The sequence below is a fragment of the Phyllopteryx taeniolatus genome, chromosome 8 (genome assembly GCF_024500385.1).
Source record: "Phyllopteryx taeniolatus isolate TA_2022b chromosome 8, UOR_Ptae_1.2, whole genome shotgun sequence".
Lineage (NCBI taxonomy): Eukaryota > Metazoa > Chordata > Actinopteri > Syngnathiformes > Syngnathidae > Phyllopteryx > Phyllopteryx taeniolatus.
Genome location: NC_084509.1, coordinates 21,443,479 through 21,461,548, shown reverse-complemented (window position 1 = coordinate 21,461,548; position 18,070 = coordinate 21,443,479). Strand labels below are relative to the sequence as shown.

The 18,070-nt window shown below is 39.4% G+C and overlaps 2 protein-coding genes across 9 annotated transcripts in view; both read right to left on the bottom strand.

Annotated features, from left to right (window-relative positions):
* The window catches only part of LOC133482130 (uncharacterized), a 240,958-nt gene that overhangs the window by 164,066 nt on the left and 58,822 nt on the right, over window positions 1–18,070 (bottom strand). The gene's annotated exons all lie outside the window — the stretch shown is intronic.
* Window positions 4,896–18,070, bottom strand: part of snx19b (sorting nexin 19b) — a 45,180-nt gene continuing 32,005 nt past the window's right edge. For 7 of the 8 annotated variants that reach the window (XM_061782187.1, XM_061782192.1, XM_061782190.1 and 4 more), the window contains 3 exons: window positions 17,546–17,730; window positions 12,577–12,664; window positions 8,991–10,769 (listed from right to left, as the gene is read on the bottom strand). In XM_061782187.1, the coding sequence (XP_061638171.1) occupies window positions 10,646–10,769; window positions 12,577–12,664; window positions 17,546–17,730 (397 nt within the window). In that variant the 3' untranslated portion in view covers window positions 8,991–10,645. Of the gene's footprint in view, window positions 5,754–8,990; window positions 10,770–12,576; window positions 12,665–17,545; window positions 17,731–18,070 lie in introns of those variants that run through there. The other variant, XM_061782189.1, reaches the window with a different exon arrangement.

Sequence of the window (18,070 nt, the reverse complement as noted above, 5' to 3'; positions counted from 1 at the left end):
TATCTGCCTCCGCTGGCTCTTTGGTCCATTCGTGACATGGCTGCTGCCAATCAGTAAGTAGCACATTACCAGGAAAACTTTAGATTGTGTTTAAATACAAAAGTATGTTTTTCTTACCTTTGATAAGAAATGGGAAACTTTTCATAGAGATATTCTTATTCATTTAATATTTGGACAAAGTGGATGAAAGTCATTAGAGTCTGACAACCAAACACCATCCTGTGAAAAGATTCTCCTCATTTTCTTCTGGTTCAGTGTATCGGGAAATAGGAGGGCTGACCTCATTAGGTCAGAGCACTTTATGGCCCTGAGCCCAAATGACTGTCAGTTAACCCCCAATTCACCTCCTCTGTGAACCTTCTCTTGCAATTATATGTGATAGAGGCTTTTAAAAAAAAAAAAAAAAAAAAAAAAAAAAAGCCTGGAGGTATGTTTGTGTGAAGCAGCAACAGAAAACAAATTTCGTCGTCCCTTTATCTCACAAAACAAATAGAATGTTAGACGAATCATTTTAAGCATAATTTATCGCAGTTCTGTTTACAAAGGGCGCATGCACACTAACTGACTCTGAAAGGCTTCTTATATCAGTCGCATGAGTGTTATTACGATCAATATTGTTTTGTAGTCTTTGCAATTGCCAAAATGTGTCATAATTAGAGGAGTTTTGTTTTATTGGGCAGTCATCAACGTTTTGTATATTTTCCTATTCAATATATTTACTTTTGATGTGATTTGAACCAAAACAGCTCCAACAGTCCAAATCATAATTTGACAACAAAATGTTTGGTTTTGGATGAAAATTACATCATAAACTATGCATTTAATTCCATGCCCAATATCTGAACCCAAGAACGTACTGTAAGTGTAAACAAAACAAAATATTGCATTTGCTTGACTCTGGTTGGTTTGGAAGGATGTGAATGGAAAAATCACAATGTTTGAAGTGCGCTGTTCAATGTGCAGTTTTTTGTGTCAAAATTATCTTGCAATCCCACAATAATAAATTGCACCAACACACCACCCACCTACAAAAACTGGAGGTGCTCTATTTTCTTATAATGGAAAAAGAACTAGGCTAACCCTGGCTTGTAATGTTACATCACTTAACCAAGATGGCGCCGACACAGGTGGACGCCTTGGTAACGCGCTCTCTAGTGTTGACCGTGTTTCTCTCTTTTTCGTTCTTCTCTGGAGACATTATGCGACTTAGTTCCACAAGGGAAGACTTGCTAAACATTAGAGAATCTACTCTGAACTTCTTTCGCCAATTTTTAGAAATCATCCAAGTTCTTTCTCTCAGTTGCTCATGAGTGGAGCAGCTACACACTATGGCGCGTGGAGAAGCGGGAGAAGACGACGCCACAGAGGAAAGCGTGCCACAGTGCAGGTTAAGCTTCGACAGCGAGGATTTCAAATGCCACTTTTGTCGTTTCACCTCGCAAATCTACGCTCTCTACCCAACAAAATGTATAAGCTACATCTCCATGTCTTCGAAACTTCAACTGGCTGCTTGGATGAATATACGGACAATATTACATCCTACATCAGCTTCTGCGATGTACCAACTAAGACATTTCGCACGTTCGATAACAACAAGCCGTGGTTCACTGCCAAGCTTCGCCAGGCTAAAGAAAACGCTTATCACAGTGGGGACAGAGCCCTGTAAAATTAGGCCAGAAACCAGCTGACAAAAGAAATTAACAGCGCAAAGAGAAATTATGCAGAAAAGATAGGAGACCAGTTTGCTGCTAACAACTCTGCATCAGTTTGGCAAGGATTACAATTGCTAATCAGCTACAAGCGATCATCCACCCAAGCGGAGAACAATAAAGGACTGGCTGAGGACTTGAATAGCTTCTACTGCAGATTTGAAAAGGACACTTGCGCTCAGCACACTGGTTGCAAATCATGGTAGACAAATCTGTTCATATTTTACAGTTTTGAAGTTATGGGGGTGGAACGGAAAAATCATGCGTCATTTTAGCGACTAACCCTTCCCCTGCAGATTGGGCCACACCCAATGTTTGGGTTTGGGTATTTTGTAAGCATTTTTTTTTCAAATAATTGTTTGCCCATTGATTTCATTACAGAAAGTTATTACCATGGCATAGTTCTGCAAAATCCACCCAGTTGTTCCATGGGCACCGGTTTCCGCTTCATGCTAATGCCACCTGGATGGCCCACGCCCAATTTTTGGGTTTATTTTGGGTTTATTTTTGAGCTTGGACATTTTGCAAGCATTTTTATTTATTTTTTTGACAGAATCGTTTGCCCATTGATTTCATTATAGAAACTTATTACCATAAGTTCTGCAAAATCCACCCAGATGTTTCATGGGCACCGGTTTTCCGCTTCATGCTAGTGCTACCTGGATTACCAAAAAAAGTTAGATGTTTTGAGCCCTATCTTAGTACAGAAGAGACTGCCCATGAAATTTCTACTGTTTTATATTCAGGTGATGTCACTTGACAATACCATCCATCCATCCATCCATTTTCTGAGCCGCTTCTCCTCACTAGGGTCGCGGGCGTGCTGGAGCCTATCCCACCTGTCATCGGGCGAGAGGTGGTGTACACCCTGAACTGGTCGCCAGCTAATCGCAGGCCACATACATGATCAACCAACAACCATTCCCATTCACATTCACAGCTATGGGCAATTTAGAGTCTTCAATTAACCTACGATGCATGTTTTAGGGATGTGGGAGGAAACCGGAGTACCGTAAAACACGCAGCATGGGGAAAACATGCAAACTCCACACAGGCGACGCTGGATTTGAACTGGGGTCCTCAGAACCGTGAGCCAGATGTGCTAAGCAGTCGTACACCGTGCCAGCACCATTCTTTATTATTATTATTGCCACCTTATTGTTGACGTAGCCATATTGCACTGAGCAGACTGCGGAGATGTCCGTATAATTTATGGTCTGTTTCCAAATAGTAGAACTTATGGTCCATTTAAAGTTGCAATTGTTCTGTGCTACAAAACAGCATTGTAAGAATTATGTGATGTAATTTATTTATGAGGCGGCACGGTGAACGACTGGTTAGAGCGTCAGCCTCACAGTTCTGAGGACCTGGGTTCCATCCCCGGCTCCGCCTGTGTGGAGTTTGCATGTTCTCCACGTGCCTGCGTGGGTTTTCTACGGGCACTCCGGTTTCCTCCCACATCCCAAAAACATGCATTAATTGGAGACTCTAAATTGTCCGTAGGCATGATTGTGAGTGCGAATGGTTGTTTGTTTGTATGTGCCCTGCGATTGGCTGGCAACCAGTTCAGGGTGTACCCCACCTCCTCCCCGATGACAGCTGGGATAGGCTCCAGCACGCCTGCGACCCTAGTGAGGAGAAGCGGCTCAGAAAATGGATGGATGGATGGATTAATTTATTTATGCACATTAATTATACAATTATTCACTATTCTGTATTAACTATAAAATAACTATTTGCAGCTATAATGGAGGGGGACTAGCATCCTCACCTCAAATGCAGTCTGATATCTGTAATGACAAAGAAATAGTGAATGCATCTTAAATACTCACACAGACCCACAGACAGATACACACACACACACACACACACGCGCGCACACACACACACACGCACACACTAAATAAACACCGAACTTGACAGATTGTTGCATTTGTAAACACAAGTGTTAATCCGTCGCTCTGCTTGATTAATGCTGTGTTATTCTCATCTGTAACAAAGTCTTGACACCATCATTACAACATGAGAAAGTCCCATTAAAGTCACAATCTTTAGACCTGCTTGACAAATGGAGACTAATTTCCCAGGAAGATAAATACAATAAACACAGCAGAAGTCAATTATAGCGGGAAAATAAAGGAGGTGGATATTGGATCCAAATACAGCTGTGCACATTGTGTTGAATAGCTGCAGTCAGACCTGCTTTCCACTCTCGGTTGATCATCTGCTTTCGCCACTATTTGAATTTTCTACAGGCCTTATTCATACAGTATCTTCAAATTTTGGGGGACAGGTGCTCAAGACAAAAACAAAAGCACCCATTTCCAAAATGATTCACACAATTAAGAAAAAAAAGCTGTTCAATGTATTTAAATTATGCATTTATTTCTGTTATCACAATCAACACAATCAATAATCCAACTATTAACAAAGGAGGTGAAGCGAGGCTACAGTGGATATAAAAAGTCAACACACCCCTGTTCAAATGACAGGTTTTTGAAAAGAGGAGGAGGAGGGCCAGCGACCAAGGTGGGAGCGTATGTACAATTCTCCCAAGGACCCAAATAAATGCCCATCAGATTTCAAAACACTTTGGCTAGAATTGATGACAGAGCGGGTTTTTATTTTGATTTATTTAGTTAAATATTGATGAATGAAGCGCAAAAAACGGCTGCAGTAAAAAGGGCCTTTTTTTTATAGCAGGGCAAAAGGGCATGGGCTTAATCACTACCTAGTGGCTATGTGTGTCGTGTCTGGTACTCGGATCCAAATCAATCAGACAGGACAGATCTACATGAAATGAAATGTAACTGTTGTTGTGTTAAGGAGAATGAATGGGACCATCAATCCCCTGTCTGGGTTCTCTTTAACGTGGACAGCCTCCATGCAGCCAGTGAAAGAAAGATCACTGAATCAGCCCTTGGGTCTTGGTGCCATCTAGAGGTGGAACGATTCACAACGTACAATTGGGCCCTGAAACACTCAATGTTGTCGTTTTTGTTGAATGAAGGGGTTGTTTAGTGTTTGGACTGTGGATTTTACAAAACCAAAGTCCATAAAATATAGATCCACCTGCACTATCAACTGAGATCCAGTATAAGAGCTATATATATATATATATGTTATATATATATATATATATATATATATATATATATATATATAGTTTTGTATTTAAATGTTGCCTTTACAAAGAATATAAGGCTCAACTTTGAGCTGTTTGTAATATTTTGGTATAACTTAGAGACAGTCAACATGTAGACAACTCTCCGGACACTGAAAAAGTCCTTTGAATTTACTTCATCCAAACATGTCAATTGATTGCACATGACTAAAATGTGATAAACTGCTGTATATTATTTTAATATTTTTAAGGAGAAGAGGAAAAAATGTTCATCAGTTTAACACATTTTAATCATGTGCCACCGATGTACATGATCAAATTAAGAACGTTTTTCTCAGTGTATGATGGAGTAGAGTTCTACAGTTTCTGAAGTTCAACTAAAATAATAAAGGGTGTATTCATAGCAGTGTCCTGTAATTATCTATAGATCATAACATCCTTTTTGTATTATGGTCATTCAGTAAAATCATTCTCTTGTAGCCACTAGAGGGCTCTGTGGTGCAGGACTGCTTTAATAGTAATACAAGGTATATTAAACCAAGTCTATCCATACAGTACTAGGTGTAGACAGTATTAGGTTTTGTATGCAGCACTCATAAAAAAAAAACATCTTAATGTCTTTGTTGCACGTATCATGCTTCACGCATTTAAATCTGTAATGTAAAATAAGCAGGTATTTTGAAGAATTTGCATACTTGTTTTCCAGCGGAGTGTTTGAAAAGCAGAAGAACTCTTTGGTTGAATCTTCTTTATGTTGAGCCTGGTTGTCAATATGACATGATGCCCTGCATCTCCCATTTGCACTGATTTATTTCTGTAATTCCACCTACCAGACATCAGGAAACACTTTTTGAAGGCTTTCAGTCGTTTGTGCTCAAAGGGCATTCTGCACAAACATGCACATTGTCTGAGCTGCAGGCCTGGAAAACACGAGTTTGACAATGTGAAAGTGTCGTGGGCCCTCAGAAAACAACTAGACAGCAAGGCTTGTCAGAAAGTGCGTGTGCAGAGGGGAGGACGCGACGTGAGGAGATTGCATAACCCGTTGAGGATAAAGAACATGTGGTTTCCATATAAATCACAGAGTGCCGGCTGATGCTTGGATAAAAACAAGACTTTGAAAGTATTTACTACTCATTGTGCTAATGATGCAATGATGTGCTGATCGAATATTTTCTGGCCGAAAACCAATCGTCGAGTTGTGTGTAGACCAAAGAGGCAGGTCAAACAATTTAAGGGGCACAACATTTTGGGGGGGAAATTTTTGCCACTTGGAGAGGACGTTTGGCCGCACTTTTTGCTGCATGCACATAGGGTCAAAAATGGAGGGGGGCCTTCCCCCCACCTCCACCCCATATGTAAGTCAAGGCAGGTGAGTGAATACTTTTGGCAATATAGTGTATCTTTGCTTGGCATCAGGTGGCACAAACTTGGATACTGCCATAAAAAGCTACGCAAACAAGGTTTCTCAGCCAATATGATATGGAAGTGGCTGGCTCTTTTGCCAATCAATTTCATCATCATGGGCACAATTACATTACAATGACGTTTCGGGAATTATTGCCTTCACCATCCACATATTCTGTACCGCACTTATCTAGTCCGAATGACATTCCAGTGATCATTGCTGTATATCCTTATGAGATAATGATGTCACGCTCAATCTTGGCTTGATGTCATCCATGTAGAGGAGTTTGCTAATTGTTTTTCCACTTCTGATACCTGAAACCACTCTTGGTTATGATCTGTCATGCCTATGCAGAACAACAGCGGGGACAGAGCAGCTACTTGGAATACGCCAGGCGTTCATGAAGAGCAATTAGCTTCTTTAGCCAGTAGATGTGAATCATGTTGAGACCTGGTGCTGTCCAGCACTTCATTGTAGACACTCTTACTTGGATATCTGCCACTGTTATGACTACTGGTTGCCGTGCTCTGCTTGTAAGTCTGCCAGCCATTGGGCATTGGTATTGTGTGATGGCTCCTGGCCTCTACTTCTCTCGTGTGCCTTTTCAGGCGGGTAGCAAAGCTCTGTTTGAAGTTTCACACCCTTGCTTTGCTAGGAGGCTAACTTTGGACCTCGGTACCCCATGTGTCTAAAGTCAGTATTCTGTATATAATAAGTCAGTCTGTGTGTGTGTGTATAAACCAACTGCAATAAACAATTCTTTTTCTCATGTATTTTCTTATCAGTTCATTATTTGTGTGGTTAATTCCAAAATAATCATTTATGCTTTTTAACCCACTTTTTTAAAAAGGAAACAATCACCTGTCCTGTTGATGCATTCAATCAAAATAAAGAAAATTATTCAAATGTAATTAGTTATACATCTTTGAGAAAGTAATTGCATTGGTTAAACTACTATTACATTTTCACCGGGGTAACTTGTAATTGTAACCAACTGTATTTCCAAAGTAATCTTACCAACACTGGATCTGACCCATCAAATTAGATGCTCCCTAAAGAGGCTGTAATGACCCCCCCCCCCCAAACCACCTTCTGAAAGAACTCCTGCCCGAATCAAATTTTGTTAAAAGTCTTCACCATAGGCACATTTGTTCGGGGTTTGGCTAAGCAGCTCCTTAATTTGACCATTACCACCCCACATCTAGGTGCAGTTGCTATAGTGACACTGAGAGTCATAGTCAGGTCATGTTGATTTGACATCTGTAACTCTGGCTTAAACACAATTGGGCCCGAAACTTCAAAGAATGGTCAGCTGAGGCCCTCATGTGCATACAGCAGATGTAAACTTTTGAAGTCAAATCTGTCATCCTCTTTAGTTGTTTGTCACCATGAGATTTTTTTTCTTTCTGACCGCATAGAAAAGACAGCCTCACGCTCAGAGAGCCAAAAACAATAGATGACACGGACAAACTGTAACAATGAAACGACTGTTAAAAGAGCATCTCTGTCAAAATTTTCTATAACGGTGCGCCAGACAGTGTCGGTTATTAATGAATATACCGTAAGTGCCATCAGTCAGGGCCTTAAGTTCCAGCAGCCCTGAGAGAAAACAGTGATTCCCTGCGCATCACAGTGCGGTGACAGAACTCCTGACCTGTCAGACACAACTCCATGAATAGTCTTCCTGGAATTGGAGCTTATCACGTGCACACTGAGAGACTTACTGGCACTGTTGCTCCTTTCAGCTCTCTCTTCTCTATATTAGGACCAGTCGCAAGATTTGCTAAAATACAGTATAACTATGGTAGTGGATGAAGCAAATCAGAATGCCTGACAAATAAAACCTCTGCTTTCTGCAAAGGTGATCATGGTCTACATCATGAGTTATTTGGCATCATCGCTTTATTTAACACATAGTCCCCAAAAATGGGGATAAAATAAGCACCCACAAGAATTCTTTTTTGGTGGCGATAGACCTGACCTTGACTTTTAGGCGGAGCCCTTTCAACATCATCAACTCACTTTAAAGCCACTGTTTCTGTCAATTTAACCTCATACATAAAAATTATGCAACGAGGAACATTTTCTGCAATCCTCACACGGTAAAATTGTATCTGTATATTTAAAGACACACAGATCTTTACTGGCCTGTCAGTGTTATTTTGGGTGCTTAATAAAAGAAAACCCATTGATCTCACATTTTCTGCGCATCTATTGATTTGATGTATAATGCAGTGTCGTACAGTGAACCCCAATTTGGCATTTGCAAATTCACATATTTAGATTTTTTTGGGGGGGGAGGCTCCCTCTAATTTGCTTTAAAACTCGTTTGTTTTTGTGCTCAGGCAAAGCAATAAAAGTATTTATTTTCCACCATTTTTTGGCTTCTTGGTGCCAAGAAACTATGTTGAAGTGAGTTGAGGAGTGTCATTTACACCAAGTGGTGATTTGCCGCCATCTTGTGGCATATGTATGCAATTACAGATTTTTTTGGAGGAGTGTCAATTACTCAAAGATGCACTTTTTAATAAGAATTAACTGCAACTTCTGTTTTTTTACCTATGGAGCGTAAGCAACAGTGGGAATTTTGTGAGGAAGAGGAAATGAATACAGGGGGAAATATGACATACTATATGAAGGGGAAAAAAATGTTTGGGTCCCCTAATCATGCACTGTAGGATATCAACACTTATTTCTGTTGGACATGAGCCATGAGTCTGTGTGGAGCTGAGAGCACAGTTGACTAATATGCTACTTATGTATCTTTATTGATTTAGTAAATGAAAATATGCTCAGAAACCCTGTTTAAAGTCGTTCATAGCATGCAAAACATACATTTACACATTTGTATCAGACAGACCAAGAACAGAGGTGTAGACAGCACGTTGGCATGTGGGTGGCCTGCTACCCACACACCAAAAACATGCATGTTAAATAAAGACAACATTTTCTATAGATGTTAATTTGAGTGTGGTTGAAAAGTAATAAATGAAAGATAGGCGTGACTCCTGTGTGAGGTGTCAAACTCGAGGCCCAGAGTCCAGATCCGGCCCGCCACATCATTTAATGTGGCCCACGAAAGCAAATCATGTGCGTTGACTTAACATTTTCTGCTAAAATACCACAATTGATTGAGAATTGCAAGCATTTTTTTTTGGAACAGTCCCCCTTTTAAAATAAAATGAATAACGGAACAGTTTTCATTAGCTTCTGATTTCAAAAATAGTTATCCATCAATTTGTTGTGTATTTGTTATACTATAAAGCGATTATACATTTATATGGTTTCACAGTCACAACGGCCCTCTGAGTGAAACCATAACTACGATGTGGCCCGCACCATAACTGAGTTTGACACCCCTGCTGTATGAGATTTAGAGACAGTGTAACTTTCCATTAAATGTTGCACTACTGTCATGGCAAAGTGGCATACATATATGAAAGCATAATGGCACACAATACAGTGCATTTTGGCATTCCAAACATTGCATCATCTGTAGCTATCACAAAATGTTTTGACAATCATTTATTGTATTTTTTCCCCCAATCTTATAAAATAATTACATATGATTATAATCAGGGTACTCCGTGTTGTTCTTACTTTGTGCGGGTGTAGATGGAATCAAAAACATTTCTCTTGACTAAATATACAATCTTTTTTCATGTTAATCTTTAAACAAGACAATCTGACCCCATATAACACATTATTATTATTGAACAGAATTATCAGGAGTTACTAGCTGGATATCTGCACTTTGTTTTACTTTCACTTTGTTTGTCATTAGGATTCTGTAAAAAATGTTAAGGCCCAAAAAAAAAAAAAAAAAAAAGCACTTCATCAGCACTACTAGCAGATTTTTCATAATCTTTTGTCACTTATCAATAATGAACATATGACATACAACAGTATTGAACATAACACAACAAACAACGATCAATCTTCAAACCGGTGTTATTTCAACCAAAGTGTTCTATTGTGCTATCATTCTTTACCCTTTGGGTATATTGACCGAAGAATGTCAGCAACCTTTTAAGACACCTGGGAACTCTTTTCAATTGTGAAATAAATATCATAATGTCCCCATTCAATAAAACTTTTACTTGTTTTCTAATTCATACTCAGTAGTGTTTCATGGCATATTAATAACAAACCACACTTAGTGGTTTATTTATTATTCATCTACTAAGCACGATTAAAGCATTGGTTCTTGGTTCTCTGGAAAGAACACTGTTACTATTTTTTTGTAACACTTATTTGGCCTTGACTCAGGGTAGGGTTTACTAAACCTATAGAGTAGGGACACAAAAATTGGGTTAAATTATATTTTTTGCCAACTGTCAGTGTGAAATGCTGTAAAACCAAGACTGAGGGCATCATGTGTGAGAGTTAGTTTGGGTTGTCTCTTCATGCCAAGAGTTTCTCTGGGTTCTTGGAGAGGCTCTGCAGCAAACTCCTTTGAAAGCTTTGCTCAGGTAATTCAGGGACCAGGAACTCCAATAAAAGGTCACAAATGCGGTAAACCAGGTGCCTAATAAAACAGAACACGGGAATTGAATTAGTGATGGGAACGGCAGTTCTACTGACTGAATCACTTGAATCAGATTAAAGTGATTCATTCAGAAGATTAATTCCCCGATTCGCTCGGTGCTTTGTCTTTCATGTCGGGATTCAGCCCTGAGGTTCACATTCACTCTGTAACAAGTTTCCTTTCTGAGGGACAGTGCACTCACAGACCGTAGTACAGAATCATCACGTAGTCTCTCCAGCGTGTCCTGGGTCCTCCCGGTCACCGGCCGTACACCAGTCTTACAGGGACCGAACAGCCCGTATCAAGGGGTTCGGTACCCCATACTCCCGAAGCACCCCCACAGGACTCCCCGAGGGACATGGTCGAACGCCTTTTCCAAGTCCACAAAACACATGCAGACTGGTTGGGCGAACTCCCATGCACCCTCGAGGACCCTGCCGAGGGTGTAGAGCTGGTGCACTGTTCCACGGCCAGGACGAAAACCACACTGCTCCTCCTGAATCTGAGATTCGACTTTCTGACGGACCCTCCTCTCCAGCACCCCTGAATAGACACCACAGTCTGCCAATCCAGAGGCACTGTCCCCGATGTCCATGCGATGTTGCATGCGTCTACTCCTCCCATTAATTTATGTGTAGTCTGTTAAACTGATGCGCGTGTGTTTGCTTATTAAATGTGGCTTGACTCGACATTAGCCGTTAGCTTGGAGAAACCAAGAATGAATCAATGAAAGGGTATCCCAGCAAGGTGGAAACTGAGGGCACAATCGTTCACTGAGTGATACAAGTCATTTATTGGCTGCGAACGAATCACTCAGAGCAGAATCAGTGGGTGTGGTTGTTCACTGAGCGATACAAGTCCTTCAGTCCCTTTCCCACCTGCACAGTCGTGGCTAAACTCAATTGAACTAAGAAGGGAAATAAATGAGTTCATGAAGTGATTCTTTTCAGTACATTCACTGAAAATATTTTGTTTGAACGAATTGTTTGCGAATGACAGAACACTAAATGTAATGGGCTTCAAGATTTGAGGTCTCAGTACACATACACGTGAACCGCATAAAAAAAGTTAGTAAATTGCTGCACTTTAGTCCTGATGCAGGATTATTTGGTTATTAGGTGTTTTATAAACACATGTAGCCTGGGCGTACAGTTGTATGCATGACACAATAATAAAATTTCATTCATTCAAGTTTTATACATTTATCATGGCAGTTAGCAGGAGAATGATGAGAACAGAAAGAAAACAAACACTTGGGTTAACCCATCTGTAGACATAATAAAGTGATGCAGTTATGTAATGTGAGTATCACTTGGACTATATATAGACTCAAATTATAAAGTGGGACTTAAGAGTCAGAACATAATGTATTCTCCACCTGAAAGAACAGTCAGCACGAAAACACACCAACTGCGGTTGGCAATGTGTTCATGTGAGGAAGGAAATGAGAGGAAGTAACAGGCCTTTTGTCAACAATGATGTTCAACAACTGCAGAAAAACATCAGCTATGAGGGAAAAGTAGCGTTCAATTGGAACACAGAGCTGTACAACAACTAAAGCTAGAGTACAGTAGAATTAAAGACGGATTGAAAAGGCTCGGCATGGTATTATGATGTTTGGTATGTCTTTATCCATGTCTTTTTAGACAAACACTTATTTAAAATTATGATATGAGATTGAATTGGCCAGCAGTACTTTATGTGAGTGGGGTGGGACAAGGACGTCATCCGCTTTTGTAAGTACTGTATCTAAATATACGTAGGGTAAAGGGTAAAAAACTGAGTGCACAATAGTGGTATTACTCACCTGTTAATGTAGGGGTTTTGGAAGGAATCAAGAACAGTCTGGCAACTGAGTTTGTATTTGTCAGAGCTGAGCAAATCTGTGATTAAATCTGTGGACACAAAGCAGGGTAAACCATAAAAATTTGTCCTACCTCTTGCTTTGGCTGCCTAAATTATTTTAGACAGACGATAGGATTTACAATGTAAATACGCAACACCCTGACCTGAAGTCTGGAACGCATAGACATCACCAGACTCTGGCTTTCATCCCTGGTGATGCTCTGCCAGGCCTCTACTGCAATTATCTACAGTTAATTTGTCCCATTACATTTGGTCCCTTAAAAAGTGGGAGGCATATACAGTAATGTGAAAAAAGTGTTTGCCTCCTCCCTGATTTCTTATTTTTTTTGCATGCTTGTTACACTTCAATGTTTCCCATCATCAAACAAATTTAAATATTAGTCAAAGACTACACAAGTAAACACAAAATGCAGTTTTTACAACCCCAATTCCAATGAAGTTGGGACGTTGTATTAAACAAATAAAAACAGAATACAATCATTGTATTCTGTATGACGAATTGGGGTTGTAAATGAAGATTTTTACTATTTTGGGAGAAAAAAAAAATGAAACCCTACATGGCACTGTGTGAAAAAGTTATTGCCACTTAACCCTAATAACTGTTTGAGCCACCCTTAGCAGCAACAACTCTAATCAAGCCTTTGCGATAACTTGCAATGAGTCCCTTACAGCGCTATGGATGAACTTTGGCCCACTCATCTTTGCAGAATTGGTGTATTTCAGCCACATTGGAGGGTTTTCAAGCATGAATCGCCTTTTTAAGCTCATGCCAGAGCATCTCAATAGGATTCAGGTCAGGACTTTGACGAGGCCACTCCAAAGTCTTCATTTTGTTTTTCTTCAGCCATTCAGAAATGAACTTGCTGGTGTGTTCTGGATTATTGTCCTGCTGCAGAACCTAAATTCGTTCCAGCTTGAGGTCACGAACAGATGGCCGGAAATTCTTCTTCAGGATTTTTTGGTAGACAGCAGAATTTGTGGTTCCATTTATCACAGTACTCCAGGACCTGAAGCAGGAAAACAGCCCGAGACCATCACACTACCACTACCATATTTTACTGTTGATATGATGTTCTTTTTCTGAAATGCAGTGTTACTTTTACACCAGATGTAATGGGACAGATACAGTAATTTCTCATCTACAATACACATCCCCCCCCCCAAAAAAAATGTCAAAAGTCAATAGTGCGCATTATACATAGGTATAGGAGAAAATGAAAACGACTTTCCCATTTTATAAATGTATGCCGCCATCTAGAGGTTATAAAAAAGTTGTACACTTTCATTCTAATATGCCACTGCCCCCTAGAGGTTATGAAAAAGTTGGACGCTTTTTTTCTAGTATGCCATCAGGAGGTTATCAAAAAGGTGTAGCCTACACTTTCTACACTTTCATTCCAATATGACAGGGGTATATATCTGCATATAGACAGAGGTGGGTAGAGTAGCCAAATATTGTACTCAAGTAAGAGTACAATAATGTTACTTTAGAATAATAGTAGTCATCTAAATATTTACTCGAGTGAGAGTAAGAAAGTACACAATGAAAAAACTACTCAAGTAAAGACTTCGACTAACTTCAGATTTTTTTTATTTTATTTTATTTTTTTTATTTATTTTTTTATTTTATTTTTTTTAAATCAGAGCATGAACATCAGATAAAATAAAAAAATAATAATATATGGGAGTCGACACACACCTGGCACCATTCAATCATTCATTCATCTACCGTTCCACTTATCCTCACGAGGGTCGCGGGCGTGCCGTAGCCTATCCCAGCAATTTCCGGGCGAGAGCCGGGGTACACCCTGAACGGGTCGCCAGCCAATCGCAGGGCACACAGAAACAAACAACCATTCGCACTCACATTAACACCTCTGGGCAAATTAGAGTATTCAATTAACCTACCCTGCATATCTTTGGGATGTGGGAGGAAACCGGACTGTCCGGAGAAAACCCACACAGGCACGGGGAGAACATGCAAACTCCACACAGGCAGGGACCGGGATTTGAACCCTGAGTCAGCCCCAAGTTTGGGCAGTCACAATTTAAGAGCTGCATGATGAAGCTGTTGTTTTTGGGAGTCTATATAAAAAAAAAAAAAAAAGTTTTCCCCCCCCAAAATGAGTAATTTTGATTGGCTCGCAAAGGCTACATGCGTGGTTATGTGACTGCCTTGTGCTGTCTGATTGGTGAATTGGAGTCAAATGACAGTGATCCCGTTTGATTGGCGCAACGGGAACCCTATGCGGAAGTTGAAGATGGAGTCAATAAATAGACGCGGACACACAAGAATGAATAAATAAAAATAGCCAACTGCATGTCGATCATTGTAACAGAGTAAAAGTATCGATCCTTCTTCACAAAAACTCAAGTAAAAAGTACGGTGAATGTAAAGTATTCTGACAACTACAGTTTATATAAAATGTTACTTGAGTAAATGTAGCGCGTTACTACCCACCTCTGCATATATGTACAATTGTGCTCATAATTTTACATACCCAGGTAGAATTTGTGAAATATTTTTATTTTTATTTTTTTTTTTTTATTATTATTATTTGTTTTATTTTTTTTATTATTCTTTTTTTTTTTTTATAAATACGACTGATGACTGAACAAAAACCATCATTAATTTATTTGTTTAATGATAATGCTTTTCTGAAATGGTTGACCGTTTAATTTGAATCCCATTAAAATAAAACTGTTTCTCGGCTGGTCCTTCATGTTTTCTTTAAAGAATTGTACACATCTCACAAATTCTGTCTGGGTAGTTAAACATATGAGACCAACTGTATTTACTCATTTACTAAATAAAAGTAGGGCTGTGAATTTCAAAATAAGAGCAAGTACATAAAAATAAAGTATTATGTGTTCAAATAAAGTGCTTAACTTCGTAGTAATTCTTTGAAAAAACTAGCAACATACAGATAATACTTCATGTTTTGATCATATGGGTAGAAGCCATGCATTGTAAAAATGCATTATACATGGGTAGAATGGTTTTCCAGAATTTTTAGGTCAACTTTGGGGGTACATATTATGCATGGGTGCGCATTATACACGAGAAATTGTGGTACATTACAAAAAGTTCAACTTTTGTCTTGTAGGACCACAGTATTTTCCCAAAAGTCTTTGGGATCATCAAGATGTCGTCTGGCAAAATTGAGACGACCCTTAATGTTCTTTTTGCTCAGCAGTGGTTTTTATCTTGGAACTCTGCCATGCAGGCCATTCTTGCCCAGTCTCTTTCTTATGGTGGAGTTATGAACACTGACCTTAACTACTGCAAGTGACGCCTGCAGTTCTTTGGATGTTGTTGTGGGATCTTTTGTGACCTCTTGGATGAGTCGTCGCTGCGGTCTTTTGGTTGGGAAGGTTCATCATTGTTCAATGTTTTCGCCAATTGTGGATAATGGCTCTCACTGTGGTTCGCTGGAGCCCCAAAGCTTTAAGAAATGGCATTATAACCTTGTCCTCACTGATAGATCTCAATTACTTTCGTTCTCATTTGTTCCTGAATTTTTTTTTATCTCGGCATGATGTCTAGCTTTTGAGGATCTTTTGGTCTACTTCACTTTGTCAGGGAGGTCCCATTTAAGTGATTTCTTGATTCAGAAGAGGTGTGTCAGTATCAGGACTGAGTGTGCCTACAGAAATTGAACTGAGATATATGTTTTAACAAGGGGGGGGGGGGGGGGGGAAATCACATTTTCACACAGGGCCATGTAAGGTTTGAATTTTGTTTCTCCCTTAATAAAAAACATGTAAAAATTGCATTTTGTGTTTACTTGTGTTGTCTTTGACTTATATTTAAATGTGTTTGATGTTGGGAAACATTCAAGTGTGACAAACATGCAAAAAAAAGAAATCAGGAAGGGGGCAAACACTTTTTCCACACCACTGTATACAAACTGTTGTAATTCCTACACTATTCACCTGATTTGGATGCAAATATTCTCAAATTAAAGCTAAAAAGATGAGAATTGTGTCTATGTTCCAATATTTATGGACCTGACTATGGCGAAAGGCTGCTGCATACCGAGTGATCCGTCCGAACCCGAATGAACTGTCCAGTAATGTGGTGGGTTTGGCAACTGTTTTCATGAGTGTTTTGTTGCAATTCCAAATTTGCACAATCTCGCAACTACCCAATCAAATGGTATATAAGCTTTCATTCACGCTAAGAATACATTAACAGGTTTTAAGCAAACACGAGACAGAACGTCCACCGCGCCACATCCAAGCCATAAAAATACCCAATATAGTTTCATAACAATACTTAACTATATTTATAATGTGCCTGTGGATGAAATTATGAAGCTTTTGGCCAAAATGCGCGCACATACTGCACCAGTAAATTCAAATTAATGGGAGCCAGTGAGCGTGTTTTAAAATAACCACACTCTCACCTTTATCCTTGACCACGTCCAAGTTCTGCAGTAACCTGTTTATTACTTAACTATTAATCTATATTTTTATGGTTTAATTAAAGTGATAAAGTACAATATACTGTATGTGCAGAATCAAATGGGGTGACTCGCCGGCTGTCATTTTTTTGCGATGATCCGGTCCAACTGGGTTTGAGTGCATTGGGCAGTGGGTCTAAGCTGACAATAACTATACAAGATCAATAAATTATACACGATAAACAAAACATTTTTAAATAACAGCGGTAAACTTTTTTTTTTTTTTTTTTTACACTTGTATGGCTGTTTAAAAGTTGTAAAATGTGACAATATTGTAGTGAAGTAAATAAAGGTTTTATGATGGTGACAGTTTCACCCAGTTTGACACATTTTGATTCTTTCAGATGAGAAAAAGGTGTTCTAAATCCAAACAAATGTCTACCAGTCCCTGGATTTTGGTAGACCTTTGAGTTTCCACCAGATTGTGTTTCTTAAGTCGTGTACCTGGAAGAAGATTCATGAGACAATACAAGGCTTGTTTTTTGCTGTTATCCTTCTGCTGCTGACTTCGTTCTGTTTGAGGGGAAGTAGGTAGAACTCCTCCTGGCCATACAGACTCTTGGATGATCTGAAGATAATGGACCCAGTATCTGGTACATGTCAGATTGGCCACACTCACATCCAGCCATCTGAAATTTGAAAATACACAAGAGGTTCCGGTTTGAACCATTAAAGAAAATTGGGTTTTTGGTTAATCAGGTTTTTAAATAATGTTGTTGTGAATTTTATAAACTTTTTTTAGGCTAGGAAAAATATCACTTCACTATCAGCAATATTATGCACACTGACATTGGTGCGAGTCTGTTGACCTCTCGTCATTACAAGTCAAGAAAATGGTCATCGAGTTCAATCTGTTGTGACCTTGTCATCGTGCCTGACTTGACCAATACTGAAAGATTATGTTGTCAAACCAACCAATCCATTTTAAATGTAGCAAATGGCTCATTGCATTTGGATTTGAAACAGTGC